The sequence below is a fragment of the Dermacentor andersoni genome, chromosome 11 (assembly GCF_023375885.2).
Source record: "Dermacentor andersoni chromosome 11, qqDerAnde1_hic_scaffold, whole genome shotgun sequence".
NCBI classification, from domain to species: Eukaryota; Metazoa; Arthropoda; class Arachnida; order Ixodida; family Ixodidae; genus Dermacentor; species Dermacentor andersoni.
Genome location: NC_092824.1, coordinates 111741042 through 111759461, shown reverse-complemented (window position 1 = coordinate 111759461; position 18420 = coordinate 111741042). Strand labels below are relative to the sequence as shown.

Genomic DNA, 18420 nt, shown 5'->3' with positions numbered 1-18420 from the left:
AACTGCTCTCAAATGTTTTCGTACCGCCGTCAAATGGCGTTCTTATTGATGCATGAAGACGCCTTTTGAGAAGTGCGGGTCGCAATACGCATCCCAATAAATATACGAGTTGCACTTTCTTTGTGCGTATTTAAAGAGCAGGATTTCCAAAATTTAAGCAGCTTGTCGTTGTTGGATGTCCTTGAATTATTAGTGCACTCTTCGCTGGCCTTTCGCAGCGTTTTGTCTCCTTATGTCGTTGAATAATAAACTTCCTAATATTTTAGTTTTTCGCTCGTGAAAACGCTGAAGTGCTCTGCTATAAACAACTAATCGCGTAGTTCCCTGGAGTTTAAAAGCCTTTCGCGCATAACAAACGAAGTGATATGAATTCTACTACTAAATACTTTCCCGGTTCTGCAGACAGAACATGATCCCGAGATCGCAGCATGGACCCACTCAGCATAGAGTACTTATTCACGCAAATATGATATTTGATAAAAATAGGAAATAATAGAGAAATATATCAAATATAACGATGGAAAACGCACAGAAAAGAAGAGACACTTTACATTAATAGCGCTATCTCCGTCACGTTTATGCACATAGTCAAGGCAACTTCACCATTCCCGTAAGTCGGGCCTCGATCGCTACAGACTATATGCTTAAAGCGGATAGAGTAGCGTGAATAGTAAAACTTATGTAAGAAACGGCATACGATAATATCTCCATTCTTTAGTTCAGCGGCTACTAAAGGGGTGTTTCTGAATACGGTTAAATATTTTAAATTCTTCATGCAGATCGCAGCGGTAGGAGACGTCGACAACACGGCCACGATGAAGGGGCTTGCGACGACCGCGGCGAGACAGGTCCGGTCGCCTTCCGAGGCCAGAGGAGCATGATCCCACCGCAGCCGGCGTCTTCCCTGGCGCATACGGACGTAACTACCAACATGCCTTCCACTGACGAAGACGACACGGGTCTGCCCGTCGACGACCCACTGGTGACGCTAAACGCGTCAGTGGCCGCCGAAATGCTCCTCCTGGCGCTGGGCCCAAAGCGCGACCCGCTGACCACGGTTATCCCAATGACGCTCATCTACTCCGTCCTGCTCGTCTCCGGAGTGGTCGGCAACGTCTGCACGTGCATCGTCATCGCGCGCAACCGATACATGCACACGGCGACCAACTACTACCTCTTCAGCTTGGCCGTCTCCGACCTCCTTCTCCTGGTGCTCGGGCTACCGCAAGAACTGTACCAACTGTGGCAGCGGCACCCGTACGTGTTCGGGGAGGCCTTCTGCGTGCTCCGAGGCCTGACCTCGGAGACCTCGACCAACGCGTCCATACTGACCATCACGGCGTTCACCATCGAACGCTACGTGGCCATCTGCCACCCGCTCCGGGCCCACACCATGTCCAAGCTGTCCCGGGCCGTCAAGTTCGTCGTGGCCATCTGGGTCCTGAGCGCCGTGTGCGCCGTCCCGCTCGCGGTCCAGTTCGGCATCGTCCACCAGACGCTGGACGGCACCACGGTGCTGCCGGAGACGGCGGCGTGCACGGTCAAGGACCCGCTGGAGCACGCCTTCGAACTGTCCACGTTCGTCTTCTTCCTGCTGCCCATGAGCGTCATCCTGGTGCTGTACGTCTGCATAGCGCTGCAGCTGAAGCGCTCCGACGCCCTCTCGCGCCAGGACGTGCACCACAAGTGCCCGAGCTCGAACAACACCAGCAGCAGCGTCGTCAACGGGAAGGGCGGCGCCGACTCCTCCTCGGGGCACAAGCAGGGGTCGGCCGCGGTGCAGCCGCTGCCCAGCAAGCTGCAGAGGGGCTGCCAGCTGAGGAAGTCGGTGCGCGGAGGGGCGGCCGCGTCGTCGTCCCGCAAGGCGGTCATCAACATGCTGAGTGAGTGTGACCACATTTTCGATCACTCATTGTTTCTCGCCTTTAGCACCGAGGGACGGGGTTTTCCATCCTTGGCCATTTTTTCAACTACCTGGCTACAAAAAAAATCGAAACTTGAACGACTTCATAGTTCACGTTACTGAAAAGCTGAAGACCCTCCATGGTGGCATAGTGTGCTTTGCACGGCTAGGCATGAGGGTGCGGTATCAAATCCCGGCCACGACGGCCGCGTTTCCATGGGGGCGAAATGCAAGGAAGTTCATGTGCCGTTCATTGGGCACACGTTAAAGAACTCCACGTGATTTAAATTAATCCGGAGTCATCCACTATGGCGTGTCTAACATTTATAACGTGGTTTCAGCACGTAATAATTCAGAGTAAAATTCTCCTTTAAGCAGAGGTGCAAAGACCCGCACACGTAGTGACAGAAGAAGCTGTACTTCCTGCCTTTCAGTTGCATAAAATTCTACCATCTAGCTCAATTTTCAGTCGTTCTAAGCATATAATACTTGCTTAAAGAGCACCGTAAGGATGGCGCACGTAATAAGGAGTGGAACAGACAAGTGCTGGCTCGAGGATCGTCCGGTCTCTGGACCTGAGACTGTGGGCGTCTTGTTAGCAGCGAAAATTTCCATTCACTTGCTGGTTGGGTATTTGTGGAAAATGGCCGTATCGGGCAGGTACTATTTCGTTTCCGTAATAACTCTTTTATTTTTGCATAAACTCTGATGTGTAGCGCTACGACACCAGCCCGCACTAAATTGCACTGCACCTTTCTGCTCATGATACACGGATAAGACGAAACGAGCAGTCAAAAGCGTAACTCTTATCTGCATTCAGTAGTGTAGAGTGCGTGCTGTTTCTGGTTACCACTTATTAATAACTTAGTTACTCTGCTGACTACTCTTCTCAAATATGACGTAAGTTGACTGATCTCTCTTCTTTTTTTATTTCTACTCTGAGGAATTAACTTGCATTGAAGCATGGCAACCATGCCCAAGAAGCACCTGCGTATCGTCCTCTACAAACGCCCGAAGTCCTTGTCTTTTTCCCCTCCTTTTCTTTTTTGTTTTATAAACTGCGTGGAGTTCATCGAATGCGACCACTTACAGTGCAGCCTATATGCACAGCTATTCGCATTCCGTTTTTATCCAAGCTTATATTTATTATTTTATTGTCTTCCTTTCGCGAATATAATAGGTTTATTTTGCTTTCTCAGCAAAATATCGAATACGTTGGGTAACAGACAACTTTTGCCACTTAGTTCTGTCTCCATGACGACATTTTCTTCGAAGCTTGTGGACCGCATTTTTTTCAGCACTAGGCTCTGTACTCCCTGTAAGCACGTGTGAAATTGTATTACAAACTAAGGAAAGAGCTACACGAAAAAAAAACTACCTTGAAAACAAGGAATGAAAAAGGTGCACATCCCAGGATTTCCAGGACTCATTTTGCTGCGTGGAAAAACAGCGCGCTCCTTACATCGTACGTAATAAAGTAATCTTGCCCCACATCACAGCTGGGGCAAGGCATTAACTCGCTCTGATGCAGCAAAATAAAAAGGCTTTTGAAACTTAAAGTTATTCAAGCTTGATTTCACTCAAAAAACATGCACACGTGCGCATTTACTCCCGTGGCCATGCATCTCTTTACGGGCGACCAGTAAGGAAAGATGTTCGGGAACTCGAAAGACCACAGTTTGAGTGCCAGAAAAACTTGACTTGTTGTACGGTAATAAACATGAAGACGTGAAACAAGCACTTAAGTCCAATAATCGACAATATGCATCAAGATTTGAGAAAACGAAGTCTACTATAAGTGAACTCGATGCCCAAATGATGCATTTCGTCATTGATTTGATATGATTGCGTATGCAGCAGAAACTAAGCAAAAGAAACGGAAGAGCTTCGACAGAATTGTCGAAGCCATTGAAAGGGGCGAAACGCTTGTCTACTATTATAAGTGAATGATCCAATTTACACGCATGCAAAAGAACTGCAGGAAAATCAGGCGAGACGAATAGAGAACGCATTCCCATTGAAGTAGTTATTGTCACTTAACGGTCAATAAAGCGCTGACCGATTCGGCTGATAGCTCGAGCGAAGGACGAATTTATTTTGCCATCGTCTTCCTCAACATTGCTCTCGACGGGAATGTACTAAACGATGCGTTGTAAAAAGCAAGCCTACCCCCGGTCCGTTCAGCAGAAAAAAAATTAAAGTATAGGAAGAGCGAGTGAAACCTAATCGTTGAGCCCTTACAGCTTCCATAAGTACGCAAGAACACACGTGAGAAATCACACACACACACGGAAGTGAAGTGTATACATATGTGTACGTGTTTTGAAACCTCAGGCAGCAAAACAATTCGTGTCTCCATTTGACCAATTCGCTCCGCTTCAGGCACTCATCAACCAGCGTGGCTAAGAAACCAATTACACCTTACCAAACATGGTAAGGTATAAGCAGCCATGGTGTGCCCGGTAATGTAATTAATTAAATTATAGTTATGCTGGCATTATTGAGAGGCTGTCAGGGCTGTCAGGCCCACGTAAAATTTATGCAGTTCAGTTAAATACGACGGGGAATGTGAAGGACAGGAACAGAGCAATCGCATAATAGCATACATCGCTACCCATGCACACAGATGTATAGGGCAGTGAATAGGACATATCAATTTAAATTTGTAAAATGGAAGACAAAACAGCAAATAAAAACTCAGCTCGAGCCATAGTGATGGCCGTTCCGAAGACCGTAACATGCGTTTATTTTACTAATTTTGTTCTCTCTATTCTCTACGTCAAATACAGTTAAAACTCGATCTAGCGAAACCCCATTTTACGAATTTCCCGATTTAACGAGTAACTTTCCATTCCCCGGCAGGTATTCATAGGGTTCGATGTTATGATCAGCATGAATTAAGGAGCCAAACTTGGCCGAACACAATTTAACGAAGTTTTTCATGAAATAAATGAGTTAGAAGAACGGTGATTTCTTTCTAATTCTTCTCCGAGCGTGCACTTTAAAGCTATCGCGGTAAAACATCTCGGAGCCATGGTCACATCCCTATCTTTATTTTGACAAGGCTGCACGCCGCACCCATGCACGGAACAGCTGAGTGAACACCGCCTCGGCAGGGGCGGCGGTGACAGCTTTCGTCATTTCATGGTTTATGCGACAGATGGTAGTATTAACAGCAAATAAAAGGCCGCGGTAGCTTTTGCGTGTCGCTACGTTACCATGTTCGATTTCGAAGGACCGAAAAATTCCTTTCTCGACGTTACGAACTTCCAGATTTAACGAAATAATTCGAGCGTGGTCATCCATTCGTTAAATCGAGTTTCAACTATAGCTACAATTATTGAGTGTCAAGGACTAAACGACACCAGCTCTAACCTCCAGCAGGCTTGTTTTTGTTTTTAATACGTGGGAGCTAGAAGTAGTTCAGGATCTCCTCAAGACGTTCACTTGATGCTATGCCACTGAAATAAATATTCGCAGAAAGAACGTACACTTCGCTAAAAAATGCCGGTTTAGTCATTCCAGTCTGGTCTTTAGCCGATGCAATCTGTGTAAAGTCCACATGCACTGCTGATTCCTTCGCCTGCATATCTGAAGGAAGGAACTGCAAAAACAAACTGCACCGCATTACTAAATGAATGTTCAAGAAACAAAAACAAAACAAAACTTCAAGCAAAGCTTCTGAACCCGATCTAATTTTACGTTGGCACTGGCGTGAGCTGATCACGGAACTGCATTCTTGCAAATGTACATAGAGACGAGATTAAACACAACTGGCGTGCACCATTCCACCGGGCTATCTGCACTACGCAAACTGAATCTGTCAGTGGGAAAATTGTTTGGTCTTTTGTGCTTTTGCTCAACTAAAAAAAAAAAAGAACGAGCCCAGCTGATCGGTGACGGCATGTAATGAGTTTCGAACGATTGCTGGTAGAGCTCTGCACGGGCGTTCCGGAAATGAGGCGCTTTTCATCGGCGCCTAATGAAACGAAAGATGTGGCCACCGTGGAATGCAAATTTTGGCCCAAATTATTCAAGTCTTAGGCATAAGATGCAAACTGAGAACCCGTTTCAAGACTGCTAATGTAACCGAAGTAATCAAGAGCAGCGCTCGCGCACAGCGACAAGGGCCACAAATGTGAGGAAACAAGAGACGATAGTCCGAAATGGAGCATTGCTACCATAAAGCAACGGAAACAATGCTACACCGATCAAGTTTACAAAGGCTTAACTTGTCCTTAATGACTTATGGCTTTTCCTCTTATCAGAGCGTGCCTTGGTTTATTCGGTGCGTGTGGGGCATATGGTGTGGGGCAAAAGGCGCCCTGTTTGCTGAATCACAGTGCGACGCGATTAGCAACAAAAGGGTGTGTTGTCATTCAGAAAAGCCCTCGAAAATTATAACCCCTCCGTGTGAGGCCCTAAGTCTGAAAAAAAAAAATGAATTTGCCACGCGCGCGCCTCGGTCGTCAACTCTGGCGTGGCTATTCGGCCTCGAGAATTTAAAGTTATGATCATAATTTTGAGAAAGGTTACGTCAGAGAAGAACAGTACCCAGCAGCACCTGCAAGCCACAACATATCCTCAGTTGCAGTTAACAAGCCATAAAGTATATAGACCTAATGTACGTGTCGCAATCCATGAAGCCGAGCTTTAGTGAAGCGGCAAATTAAATGTGCTACAACTACACGTGATGCATCCAAATGCGTTTATTTTCTCCCTATGCAACTTGTAATCCCGTGCAATGTTAGTTTATGCGCATGTCAGGTCACAACTTTAATCGCACGCAAGATTTATATTAAGCGCTGGATCGTTGACAAGCTATAGCGAAATGCAAACAGCATACGTGCGGATGCGCTTTTTGAGGCGTTGGGGTGGAAATGTGGTGAGGACGAATGCGATGTGCGATGCTTGTCTAGGGGAGTGAAATGAGCAAAAATGTAGGCAAAAAGAAGGTTTCGCTTTGAGAAGAGTGGAAACCAATCGCGCCTTTCCATACACTTACGTACATGCCTCTTTAAAGCAGTATGAGCCCTCAAGCATGGTGGTTTTACGCAAAGCGCGGACCCGTGAATTTGTTTCCCGGCTTCAGAGTAGAAAAAAATTAAGCCTTAGTTTCGTATTACACCGAAAGCCGTCATCGTTCTTGTATGTCTCACGCTTGCCTTACGATGTGTGTCCAGTTCTTTCCAATCAGAAACACGATGGTGGAAAGTAACATTTCACCCTTGCGTGAATCCGAAAAGTACCCAATATCCGAGCCCACAAGTTTGAGAACAGGAGTAGCCAAACGAAAAATAAAAATTACGATTACCGTTGTTGGACAGCATTACGCCCAAAAAGATGCGAAATTTATTGTCACATAATGACAAGTTACGTGTTTATTGCAATCGTGCTGGCTCAAAGTTGCGGGAACATTCCTTACGCTGTGATGGGGAAGCGTTTGCCGCGAAATTGGGTGCAGATTAACTGAACAATTTGGGAGCGCGCCACGAAGAAAATAGACTATTAAATAGAATGGTCCGGCAGTTTTGGTTGAGATGGCCTCAGGGGGCTGCTTGAAGCCCTTGGACTCGGGCGGCATCTTCGCCTCTACGAGAAAAATTTATTTCTCCCCTCATGCATGCGTCATGGCGTGTAAATGACTTCTTTGCCATGATTTATCCACAACAATGATTTATTAATGATTTATCCACAGCTCGAGTAGGTGTGAACCAGATGTGGAGGTTCTGGTGGATTCATGAAGCAATGACATTATGCACGTATCTAATAAGCAACTCACCAATCGCACGAATCAGGATAGCATGCTTATCCTATGCGTAAAAAGCGTCGACCATCCTAAATTTGCTACAGCTTTGCTACAGTTATGGCATAGAAACACGTCATTTCCAGAGTAACATTTCCGTGTATGTTGCCCGCACAAGCACGTGAAAATTACGCAAAAAAGAAAAACAAAACAAGAAAGATGCGCATACGCGCTCGAGGACACGCTAGGTTCGCGCCAAGATACATACAAACGCACGAAATTGCTTGATTAATGTCATGCCCTAGAAGACACTAATGACCGTCGTCGTGTTGGCTCGGTGACCTTAACGAGTCCCTAATTACCCTAATTACCGCGTGCTCTATTTAAAGGTGTCAGATTTTATAGCTTCATTTCGTTTAAGGAAGTGAAAAGGTATACTCGTTTTGCACTTTCTGTATCTTGACACCTACTTCAAATTCTGAAAGTATCATACGATGTAGTATCGTAAAGTTAGAAATACTTACAAGCGGCTACAAGTAGCCGCCTAGCCAACTTAGTAAACACGTACAACACATTTCATTGTCACGCATGGTTTACTTCACGTGATCGCTCCGAAAATGAGGCCTGCGAAAACATTGAAATTATCCGAAGAAGTTCTCCGCTCCACAATCTTGCCGTCTCGGTTTAAATGCCATTGAACTTGCACGAGATCAAATTGTTGCCTTCACGTCCTTGACCTGTTCCTAGAAAATTGGAGTCCTGCTCATTTACTTCTCTTTTTAAATGAGATTATGAATGTGATTTCATGTGCTATTTGCTGAACTTAAAAAATTGAGGTGAGTAACTTCCGTTATGAAAATAATGGGAGGAAGGTGTATCGATTGCCGCATAGCAAGTCGTTCGCCGTATTATAATCGAACTGAAGACAACGTACTATTTCCAACCGTAGGGATATGTGTATATGTGAAGGTGTCCCTAATGTATACCCATTTATATATATGTATGCATGTATGTATGTATGTATGTATGTATGTATGTATGTATGTATGTATGTATGTATGTATGTATGTATGTATGTATGTATGTATGTATGTACGTACAGTCAACCGCAAAAGTTTACGGGACGCAGGATCTGCCAAGAAGCTGAATTCTCGGAAAGCGTGGTCACAAAGCCTCGAATTAAATGTTCCAGCATGTAGTAGCCTTCGCCACCTACACAGTGATTCACTAAATGCGAAGTGTCATGCCTTAACAGTGCAGGAATTCACATTTGAAGGGGACACCGCATTCCGTAAACTTTTGCTCTTGGCTATACGTATTTATGCATGCATGCATATATGTATGTAAACAAAGACGCAAGTACAAACCACCACATTCTACCACTACTACACCCATTTAGATGCCCCAGCCTTAGTGTATGCGTGCTATCGATAGATTTGGCAGCTCAATCAAGTGAACGATAAGGAAAGGCGGAATACGTTTCGCGTAATGAACGACAACAAATGCAGCACTAGCGGGCTGCTGCTATACAATGGACGTTCTTGGGACAAAGAGAACGGCGTGTGAACAGTTCCGTCTAGACTGACAGCAGTACGCGCCATTATCTACCGGGGTAACAACGGTGACAATGGCAGGAGTCATTTGACCCGGTGTCACTTGTAGTCACAAGTCAGCCTGGATCGTTGCCGCCGCCCCTCCTTGCTTTACGCATCGTCTGCTCAACGAGAAATTATTCCGCCTCTTCCGCACACCATCCGCCAATGGACGCCAGCGCCAAGAAAGGCGTCTCGAAGGAGTAGACAGTCCCGCGAGTAAGCGGAACACAAAATACGTCGTTGTCGACGTCTTTCTGCCGACGTGGAAGTCTACATTGTTGACACTGCGCTGCAAGAGAGATTTACTAATGCCATTGTTCCGCAGCCATGCGAGAGGGAGGCAGAGAACGAACAAGCAGCTGGGGATGCAGTTTTCGGGATGCATATTAGCCGCGGTATCTTCTCTTTACGCTCGGCATCATCCGCGGAGATTCTGCGTTTACAAGATTCGGGGCGCGGCCTCGCTCTGCAGGTCATCGAGCTCGCGCCGAACCCATGACAATAGAGGCGTCGTGGGCGGGATTCCTCGGACAGCTTGCGACAAAAAACGTCAACGCTCCGTGTTTGTTTCTCGTCTCGAGTTCTGTGCTCGCCATGCGGTGGGATGCAGGGTACAAAGAGGAGATGCAAAGAGGTCGTCACCCTTTCCGACTGTGGTGAACATTTATTTCTGTATACATATATATAGAGAGACAAGGGTAATGCTTGCAGCTTCTAATACAAACGAATTTAGGCATCGCATTGAAAACTGTAAAACAAAACACGAACACGGGGCCGGTGGCGCAAGGACAGAGCAACATTGCCTGTCAAGTATTTATTATAGTCGCGTAAATAAAGATAATCAAAGCGAGTTGTATTGGAGCCTCACACGTAAACATACGTAAGCTCAAAGTAAAACTCCCCAACTAATTCTGCTAGAAAAGAACTATAGGAAAACACATGAACAATTGAATGGGGAAGCGTAGGTCTATGATAAGTGTCTTCAGCTTTTAAAAAAGACAATAGAAATTTCTCCTACACAACTAATTGAATCATGCACTTGTTAAAACTTCCTTAGATTCTTCACCTTGTCAGATACAGCCTTGTCAGATACACAACCGCGCTCGGCTGCTGTCAGCACACTTCCAAAAACTCGCTAAGTGAGGGACTTCATTCTTCAACGTCACGAAAATATGTTGAGGAATAATGCCGCACAAATTCGCGCCCGCGCACCGAACTCGGCGCGCGCTCTTTCACCGTAAGATGCCACAGCATTTATGCGATCTATGTCCACCACGTGATTCCCACGGCAGGACAACGAACCTGCGACCTTTCGCTCAGCAGCAGGACGATACAGCCGCTGAGGGAGTCGAATCTGAGTGCGATGTGCTTGTTCTCCCGCGCTTCAACATGAAGACGGCATATTGCGCCTATTTGCACGCTTCAGGCTTCGGCTACCATCCCGTGCAAGATAAAGCGGCTTCGAGCATGCCTTTCTTTATGCGTTCGAGGCCGACGCAGCATACGCAAAGAGAAGACAAAAATGGATATCAGGGCACAATGCCTTGCGCCAGAGTTCTCCGTCGGACAGTCCACCATCATTTTCCGCAGCAGTGATCGAAGTGAAAGATGCATGCGCAATGGTCCTGTTACATCACAGTGACTGATATCAGACGTCTCAAGCAGCCGCGCGCGCGCATAACGACGGTTTGATTCGACATTTGCGTACTTTTAGTTATGCCTCAGAAGCATCGTTGGGTATGGATCTCTGGGTCGTCGGCCGTGCCAGCGTCCTAGATACTCGCACGGTGAACGCCTGTATGCTCCGCGCTACGAACGGTGCTTCGATAGAACAGTCTCTCTCCATTTGTCATCGCGCATTCCTGCGATCGATTATAGCTCCAAAACCGTGCCACGCTGTGGGAGCTGTAATGCGGGCAGTGGCTGTGAGTGTAGGCCGCGGAAAGAAGCAGTGCCGAGTGACATTGACCGCTATTACACTCTGTGCTGAATGCTGATGGTCAAATGGCGGCGCGGACTCATCGAAGCGCTTTCATCAACCTTCTGCATCAGAGCAGGTTCATCATTCTCGAAAGCTTGCAACAACACAGCTGAAAGGGTCACGCAGCTGACGCAAGCGCACTTCTCACGTAGTCAATTTCCTTCTTCCCTTCTCTCTCTCTCTCACGTAGTCAAACAGCGTCGCACAACCGAAAGAGAACATTACACTACGCGAACTTCAAGTAGTCCAGAGCTGCCCTGGTGGTTGCTACTGTACAGTCATATATTGCGGACAAAATAGTTCTTTCAGACAATGTTTGCCTACCAATGCCTGCTAGCGCAGAAGCCATCCTCTACCGCTGTGATGCGTAGAGAGGTCAGTCGCAAAACAGAACTAAACGCAAGGCTCTATGGAAACCACTGTGTTAGTGTCTATATGCACCTCTTCTTCCTGTCCTCATCATCTCCTTTCATCGATCTTTATTTATATATATATAAGGAACTTCAGCGATGCTACAAGGTAAACAGAACAATTATTTAATTTCAACGGTTTCGACCAGTGGACCGACGTTCATCAGGTCCACTGATGAACCACCACCATCCACCATTCGAAACTGTTGAAATTAAATACGTGTTTTATTTACCTCGTAGCATCGCTCAAGTTCTTTACGTTTGAAAGGTAGCCTGAAGAATTCCTTTTTACCCACTATATATATATATATATATATATATATATATATATATATATATATATATATATATATATATATATATATATATATATATATATATATATATATATATATATATATATATATATATATATATATATATATATATATATATATATATACTACACTCTGCACAGGCGAAAAAGGAAAGGAGACAAGAAATAGTGATGAAAGGGGATGATGAGGACAAACTGCATTGTTTCACACAATCTGCATTAGGCATGTGTTCTAGCTTGCGAACTTAGATTGTGAACTTTTGACTTATGTATTCATGAACTTGGTAACTGTTCACCGAAACTCGTTCTTGAGTGCATTTCGTATCGCTAGGCGCCTTGTTCTTCTCAGCGTGTTTCTATTTTTATCGCACTAATCGTCTTGAACATGCTTTACCAAATTGCCGAAGCTTCAACTTTTGCAATTTCTGGTGCGTTGCATTATGGGAAGAAACACTGAAAAGCCACTGCCGTGCCTGCAAGCCGAACGCTGTATCGACATTTTCATTCCCTGTCTCAACTACCAAACCTACGTTTCGCAACGTTGCCGGCACATCGTTCTTGACAGCAGGCGACCTCGGTGCAATAGAAATGCGTCGGCCGCAGAGGCACAAAGCGCGTGATTGCGATCTAGCTTTTTCTTGTTGACCTGACGCGAGTTGTAGCATTAACGGCGATGCACCGATTTACCTCGGCAACGTCCAGTCTGAGTACGGTCGCATTCCGAGTGTTGACCTCCTATACGTTTCTCATTAGGTCCGCCGGCTCTCTGCGGTCTATAGACGAGACAGGCCTGAAACCTATCGAGACAAGCCGCGCCCTCGCTGTCACAATCGGCCTTCCACTGTGGAGGACAATGCGAGAGATGCGGGTTATATATCGACACGCTTCGAGGATTATGGAGTCGGCCGAGTACGCTACTAACACGAGCAATTCCGGCTGACGCGTGCGGATCCGGGTCCGCTTTAATCGAACGTATATACTAGTCGATAATCGATGGGTTACAGCCGAGTCATCTTCGCTGCCTCGGAAAACTGCGGAGGCGGGAAACTGGCGCAAGCGTCTGCCTGTTGCTGACGCGAGGTCCTCTGCTTAGCCAACCTTGAACTGCAGCGTGCTCCGCCGCAGAAACAGCTGACGCCTGTGCTTTGACTTCAGTGCCACGCGACGTTAAATGAGGCTGAATGACAGCGGCACATGTCATCCGAGCGAAGAAAATTGCTGTCTGTGGTATAAGTTTGAACCTCGCTTCAAAGATAAATCGCCCTTTCTTTTTTGAACCCTGCGGGCATTATACTTAGGTCTTGATTCGGAAACTAAGTTGCGAAACGAAGATTTCCTTTTTTGTGTTGAGCTAGGTCTTGGTCAGCGTTCTTAACGGATTTCGGCAACTGGAAGTTAGTTAATTCCCCCGTCGGCGCGCCACATAGTAATCAGACTAACACAATAAATGAAGTGTTTTCAAGGCGATCGTTTAAGTACGCTCAGAAAACACGAAACTTAGAACCCCCAAAAGAAGGAGCACCATCTGAACAGTTTACAAGCTTTTTTCTTTGGCGCTTTCTTTGATTTTTCTTACATTTCCGACTTAAATCGCTTCTCCCGATAGCAGTGAGGCATTGCCGTTGGTCAGGTACGTCGCTCATGATGAGCCTAGTGGCTCTGCCATAAGCACATGGTTAGATTGCAAGAGAGAGAGAGAGAGAGAGAGATGAAGAGGAAAGGCAGGGAGGTTAACCAGATATCAGTCTCCGGTTTCCTACCCTACACTGAGAATGCGAGATTTGTCATAAAACGCTGGTGGAGGCTTTGTAAGTCATAGGAAGTTGACGCACGCTGCAACTGACGCCATTCCTATTTTTCTCTAATGGACCTTTCTGTCACTGGAATTCGTGTTTGCTATCTTTTGTATTTCTCTAAACATTTCCAGTGTGCTTTGCGGGACCTCTGTTGTGAGCTGGCTCTAGCGCATTTATGTTAGCTCTCTTTAAGTTCGAATCCTCGTGACCTTTTTTTTTTTTTTTTCGTTCAGTGCCGCCTTGTTGCACCTTTAGTGCGTATCCATCGCATGTGAAAAGCAGTATCCAGCATCGGTTAAAGGCGCCCATAGATTAAGCGGGAAGCAAAAGTTGAGTTTCTTCTGAAGAGCTCGTTCGCGCAACGCCACTATTCCTCCAAGAGTACGGGGTAGCAAACTCAATTTTATGTTCTGGTTAACCTACCAATTTTCTCCTTTCTTTCGTCTCTCTAGTTTTTTCCACAGTGTTCAAAACACAGCGATTCATACAAAGCACAATACCGTGCCGTAACTGCCACGCCTTCCGCACTTTGACAGACTCCGCAACTTTCTCTCGTGCTTCGTTTCCATCTTCTGAATATTCTCGGCGAGTGTGAAGTAGTATAAAAAAATGAAATTTACCTCCGGTTAATCTGATAACCTCGCTTCGGTATTTAAGTGCCCCGTTGAAAACTGCAAGCACCTCACTTAGGCGCAGAACGAGAACTCAAAGTGAGCACAGTGCACGCAACCAAGCTTCACGGCAACCGCGTCGCAGACGTTCACAAAGCAGAGCGACGACAAAGATCCCCCATACATGCAAGCGGGGGAGATGACGTCAGCGTCAAGGTGTTTCGTCGAGTAGCGCCGCTTACAGGCTGCCCGCCGGTCGTTCGTCCTGTAGCGCTTTCGAGAGCTCGGCCGGCAGCGGCGTCACAGCACACAGTGGGCAAGCCGCCCGCGCCGCTCCGTTCTAAAATTCTATTTTCGAAAAAAGAATCACTCGTTACCGTGCTGCCGCAGTCTCGACGAGAGCCAAGCCCGGCCAACTTCGCGACGAACCGGGCCCGGTGGTCGGCTGTGACGGCGCTGCCAAGAAACCACCCAACCCCTCATCCTCCCGGGACAGAAGTGGCGGTGGAGCCTCGAAGAAGCTGGGGGAGGGGGGTGAAAGCTGTTTGACTTTGAGCGCCGAGAGAGATCCTCCGAGCCGCAGAGGTGTCTCACTAGAACTGCGCAGCGAAGCAGAAGCAGAAGCCGTGAGTCGTTTTAAGCCACAAGGTGCGCGAGAAAAGATGCATTGAGTTTTGCCAATACCGCTAGAGTGCGTATTGAGCGCTGGTAGACAACTTATGCTCACCGCATACTGAGCACACGGACGAACATTATGAAAGGGAAAAAAGGCAGGAGACAGTAGAAAGAAGACGAAAGGCTGGCAGGAAGATGGAGATGAAGTGACAAACAGCGATGGAACAATACACGTCTCTTCTGGAGACAACATTTTGACATGGGCACTTGTCTTCATCATGTGGAGCAAATTTCTCAAAGAGACATGTCCACTTGTCGAAATGTCGGCTCCCGTGGCATCCCGTATTCTATCATTGATGATAAGTAAAGAGCGCAAAAAGCTGTAAAACGCAACTTAGTTGTCTTAAACCATGCGAAAGCTGCGTAAGGCTGATTATTAGCACAAAACGTTCGGTGGAGCAGGGAGCGTGCAGCCAGCACCTCGTTAGGACACGCTGGTGAAAATGGTTACAGTAGCCTGTCGACCCGGGCAGACAGCCAACCAGATCCAGGTCACTGAGCTCATGAGTGAGAATAGTCACCAACGCTGGTGGTTACGGTGACGCAGTGTACGCTACGTGCTCAGGCATTGATGCTAGACGATAATGGAGACGTGTGTTGTAACGTACATGAGTTGTCATTACCGTTTTACTAAGATACCGAGAGATAGCCGTGAATAGCGGCGGTACAGCGGCGACGCATTTTCAAGCTCGTGTTCAAGAAACACATAATGAAAGGATTACTTTTACTCGATTGCACTGCACCGTAATCATGCACGACGAAGTACGAAAGAAAGAGTATATTTGAATAAAAATGTTATCCTTCTGTGACCGAGACCATTAATAGCAACGCGGGTCTATGCTTATCTTCTATCTGAGAGGTCTAGTGTTCTTCATAGAGGCATTTTCTTTTTCACTTTTATGGCTTTCGACCTTAAAGAGACCTACAACGCAAGAACGTTTCTTGCAATCTTCATTAATGTTGTGTAACATACGTCGCTTCAAGCACTGTAGTTCATTGCTCCGCAGTGGTAGCAAAGACGGCGGTAAGTGCGATACGTTCACGTTATGGCTATGGCTTTGCAGTATCTGTACAGCACTGCGATTGCGTTTTTCTCGCTCGTTATTTAATGTCATTGACGAACACAATACAGAGTTCATTATCGCTTCTCACGTTTTGCAGAATCACCTGCTCTCTGAGTTCATAAGCAGACGACATCGCCGCCGGCTTGCTTACCCAGTTCATGGGTAGAAAACATTGCCGCGGGCTTGCAATTCGCAGATAAAAAGAAAGTGCATTGTTCTTTGTCCCGTGTCACGTTTGGCTGACGCAGGCTCAAGCGTTCGCGGCGCTGCACACTTATTTTGTGGTGCAGAGCACGCCGCCGTCTTCTCTGTGCTGCGCAAGCGGTGGCAGTTTTTGTTAGGCCTCCCTAATTGCGCGTGAGCACTTTTCGAGACTGCACAGAGCTGCGCGCGCACGCTGAGACAGTGCCCCGCAAGCGAAGCCTTTGTAGTTACCTGTGTTTCGTTTGGCAAACATAGTTGTGGCCCGAAAGGTAAACTTAACATTCGCGCCGTTTGCGCCGACAAACCGCTGTTCTGCGGCAATTTCGTAATGACTCAACCCCTTTCCTAAGCTAGTTCACGCAACCATAACTTCGCACACGGAGCGTACAAGTTGGACGTTGCTCGCGTACATTACGTATCACTTTATTTTCACGAAGCAAAGCCTGCATAGCCATAGCTGCCATAGTCCTGTTTGTATAGTTACATTTATGTAGAATAGCCGTTGGCGCTTTCATCTGGGAAACTTTGGCTGGCAAACTGAGCCGTGCTATTTGCGACAGCTCAACGCTTCAGGATGAAGCAAGCTTCCTTTTACGTATAGCCGCGCAGCTGAACTTGACATACAGTATGCACAGTGTAAATACTATTCATCACTGAGAACGATGTGATTATATAGGTGTCGCGTCAATTTACTCTGAGGCGGTAATGGAGGCAAAGAGCAACATGATAACTGGCTATCGCTGCAAGGCAGTAAACAATTTGTTCTGGCTCTCGCGGCGTCTGTTGTAGGCATCATCATGTTTATCATAGTGCTTTCCTTATCAGAAGTAGCAGTGCCCGTTAACCCAATAGATGGCACGTTTCTATTGTCATGTGTCTTTTCTCTGTAATTTTCGTGACAACACATCGTCTAAATTTTTCGGAGAGGAATGTGAATGTGTTCTGGATAATTATTTTACCGGCATCGCTCTTATCTGTCGTACCAGCAGGCGCGCGTCTTTCTGGTCAATGGTACCTGGTCACCAACGTTGAATTGACAACGATGCCAAAGACCAGCGAGCCGCTGGACTGAAGGGCTTCCTTATTTACTAATCTGTATTTAATAATTAATATCCTAAAGGTATGCCCAAAGGGTCGCGTCAACAAATGTACAAAATAGCTCACTCTTGTTACCTATAGCAACTTGAATATTAAAAATTATGGGGTTTAACGTGCAAAAACCACTTTCTGATTATGAGGCAGACCGTAGTGGAGGACTCCGGAAATTTCGACCACCTTGGGATCTTTAACGTGCACCTAAATCTAAGTACACGGGTGTTTTCGCATTTCGCCCCCATCGAAATGCGGCCGCCGTGGCCGGGATTCGATCCCGCGACCTCGTGCTCAGCAGCCCAACACCATAGCCACTGAGCAACCACGGCGGGTGACTTGAATATTAGGAGCACTTGTCGCTTCTTATCTTTCTTTCCCACTTCACCACGTGTAGGGTAGCTAACTGGGCGAAACTTGGCTAACCTCCCTATCTTTCTTTCTCTCTCCGTCTGGAGGGAGGTCGCAGGGTGGCCAGCCTTGAGTTGACGGGCATGTTCACTGGAAAGATTGTGCTCGACTGCGCTCGGGTAGGAAAGCTAGGACAGTAATTAGCACCGATAACTGTCCAAGTGTTGTGATAAGTATGCGTATGATTGTGACGTCTCGAAAGTTATGCGTGCTTGCGTCGCGGGCAACTTTGCGCACTCACATTTTTTTAGAGCGACTTTTCTATACCCTGTGTCACTTGCAAACTTGCGCTTTCGTCAACACTCCAACACGCTTGCGTACGCCCAACACAGCTCGAGTTTTCTGTTAGACACCTGCAAAGGGGGGTGCTAGGTTGGTCGAAGTGCTATAAAGAAATGCGTGACCGATGGTGCGATTACACGTCTGTCCTCCCGTGCAGCAGTCCAGCGCTCTTACCGTTACGTCACGATTGCACGCATGCTCCTCTCGTCCCAAAGTCGCTCTTCGAAACGTGTGGCGCGTGCATCACTTGGCAGTTTCGCGCATTCTTTCCTTGTGACATCCTATTGCTTTAAGCCGCTCACTGCATGATGCCTTCGGGACCGGCCCACACTTCTTG

At 46.7% G+C, this 18420-nt stretch overlaps 1 protein-coding gene and 1 long non-coding RNA gene across 3 annotated transcripts in view; one reads left to right on the top strand and one right to left on the bottom strand.

The window, feature by feature from the left end:
* Positions 1-18420, bottom strand: part of LOC129386937 (uncharacterized) — a 428157-nt gene that overhangs the window by 288464 nt on the left and 121273 nt on the right. The gene's annotated exons all lie outside the window — the stretch shown is intronic.
* Positions 1-18420, top strand: part of LOC126539488 (pyrokinin-1 receptor-like) — a 206992-nt gene that overhangs the window by 77840 nt on the left and 110732 nt on the right. For both annotated transcript variants that reach the window (XM_055075423.2, XM_055075422.2), the window contains exon 2: positions 780-1883. In XM_055075423.2, coding sequence (XP_054931398.1) covers positions 878-1883 — 1006 coding nt within the window. In that variant the 5' untranslated portion in view covers positions 780-877. The remainder of the gene's footprint in view (positions 1-779; positions 1884-18420) is intronic.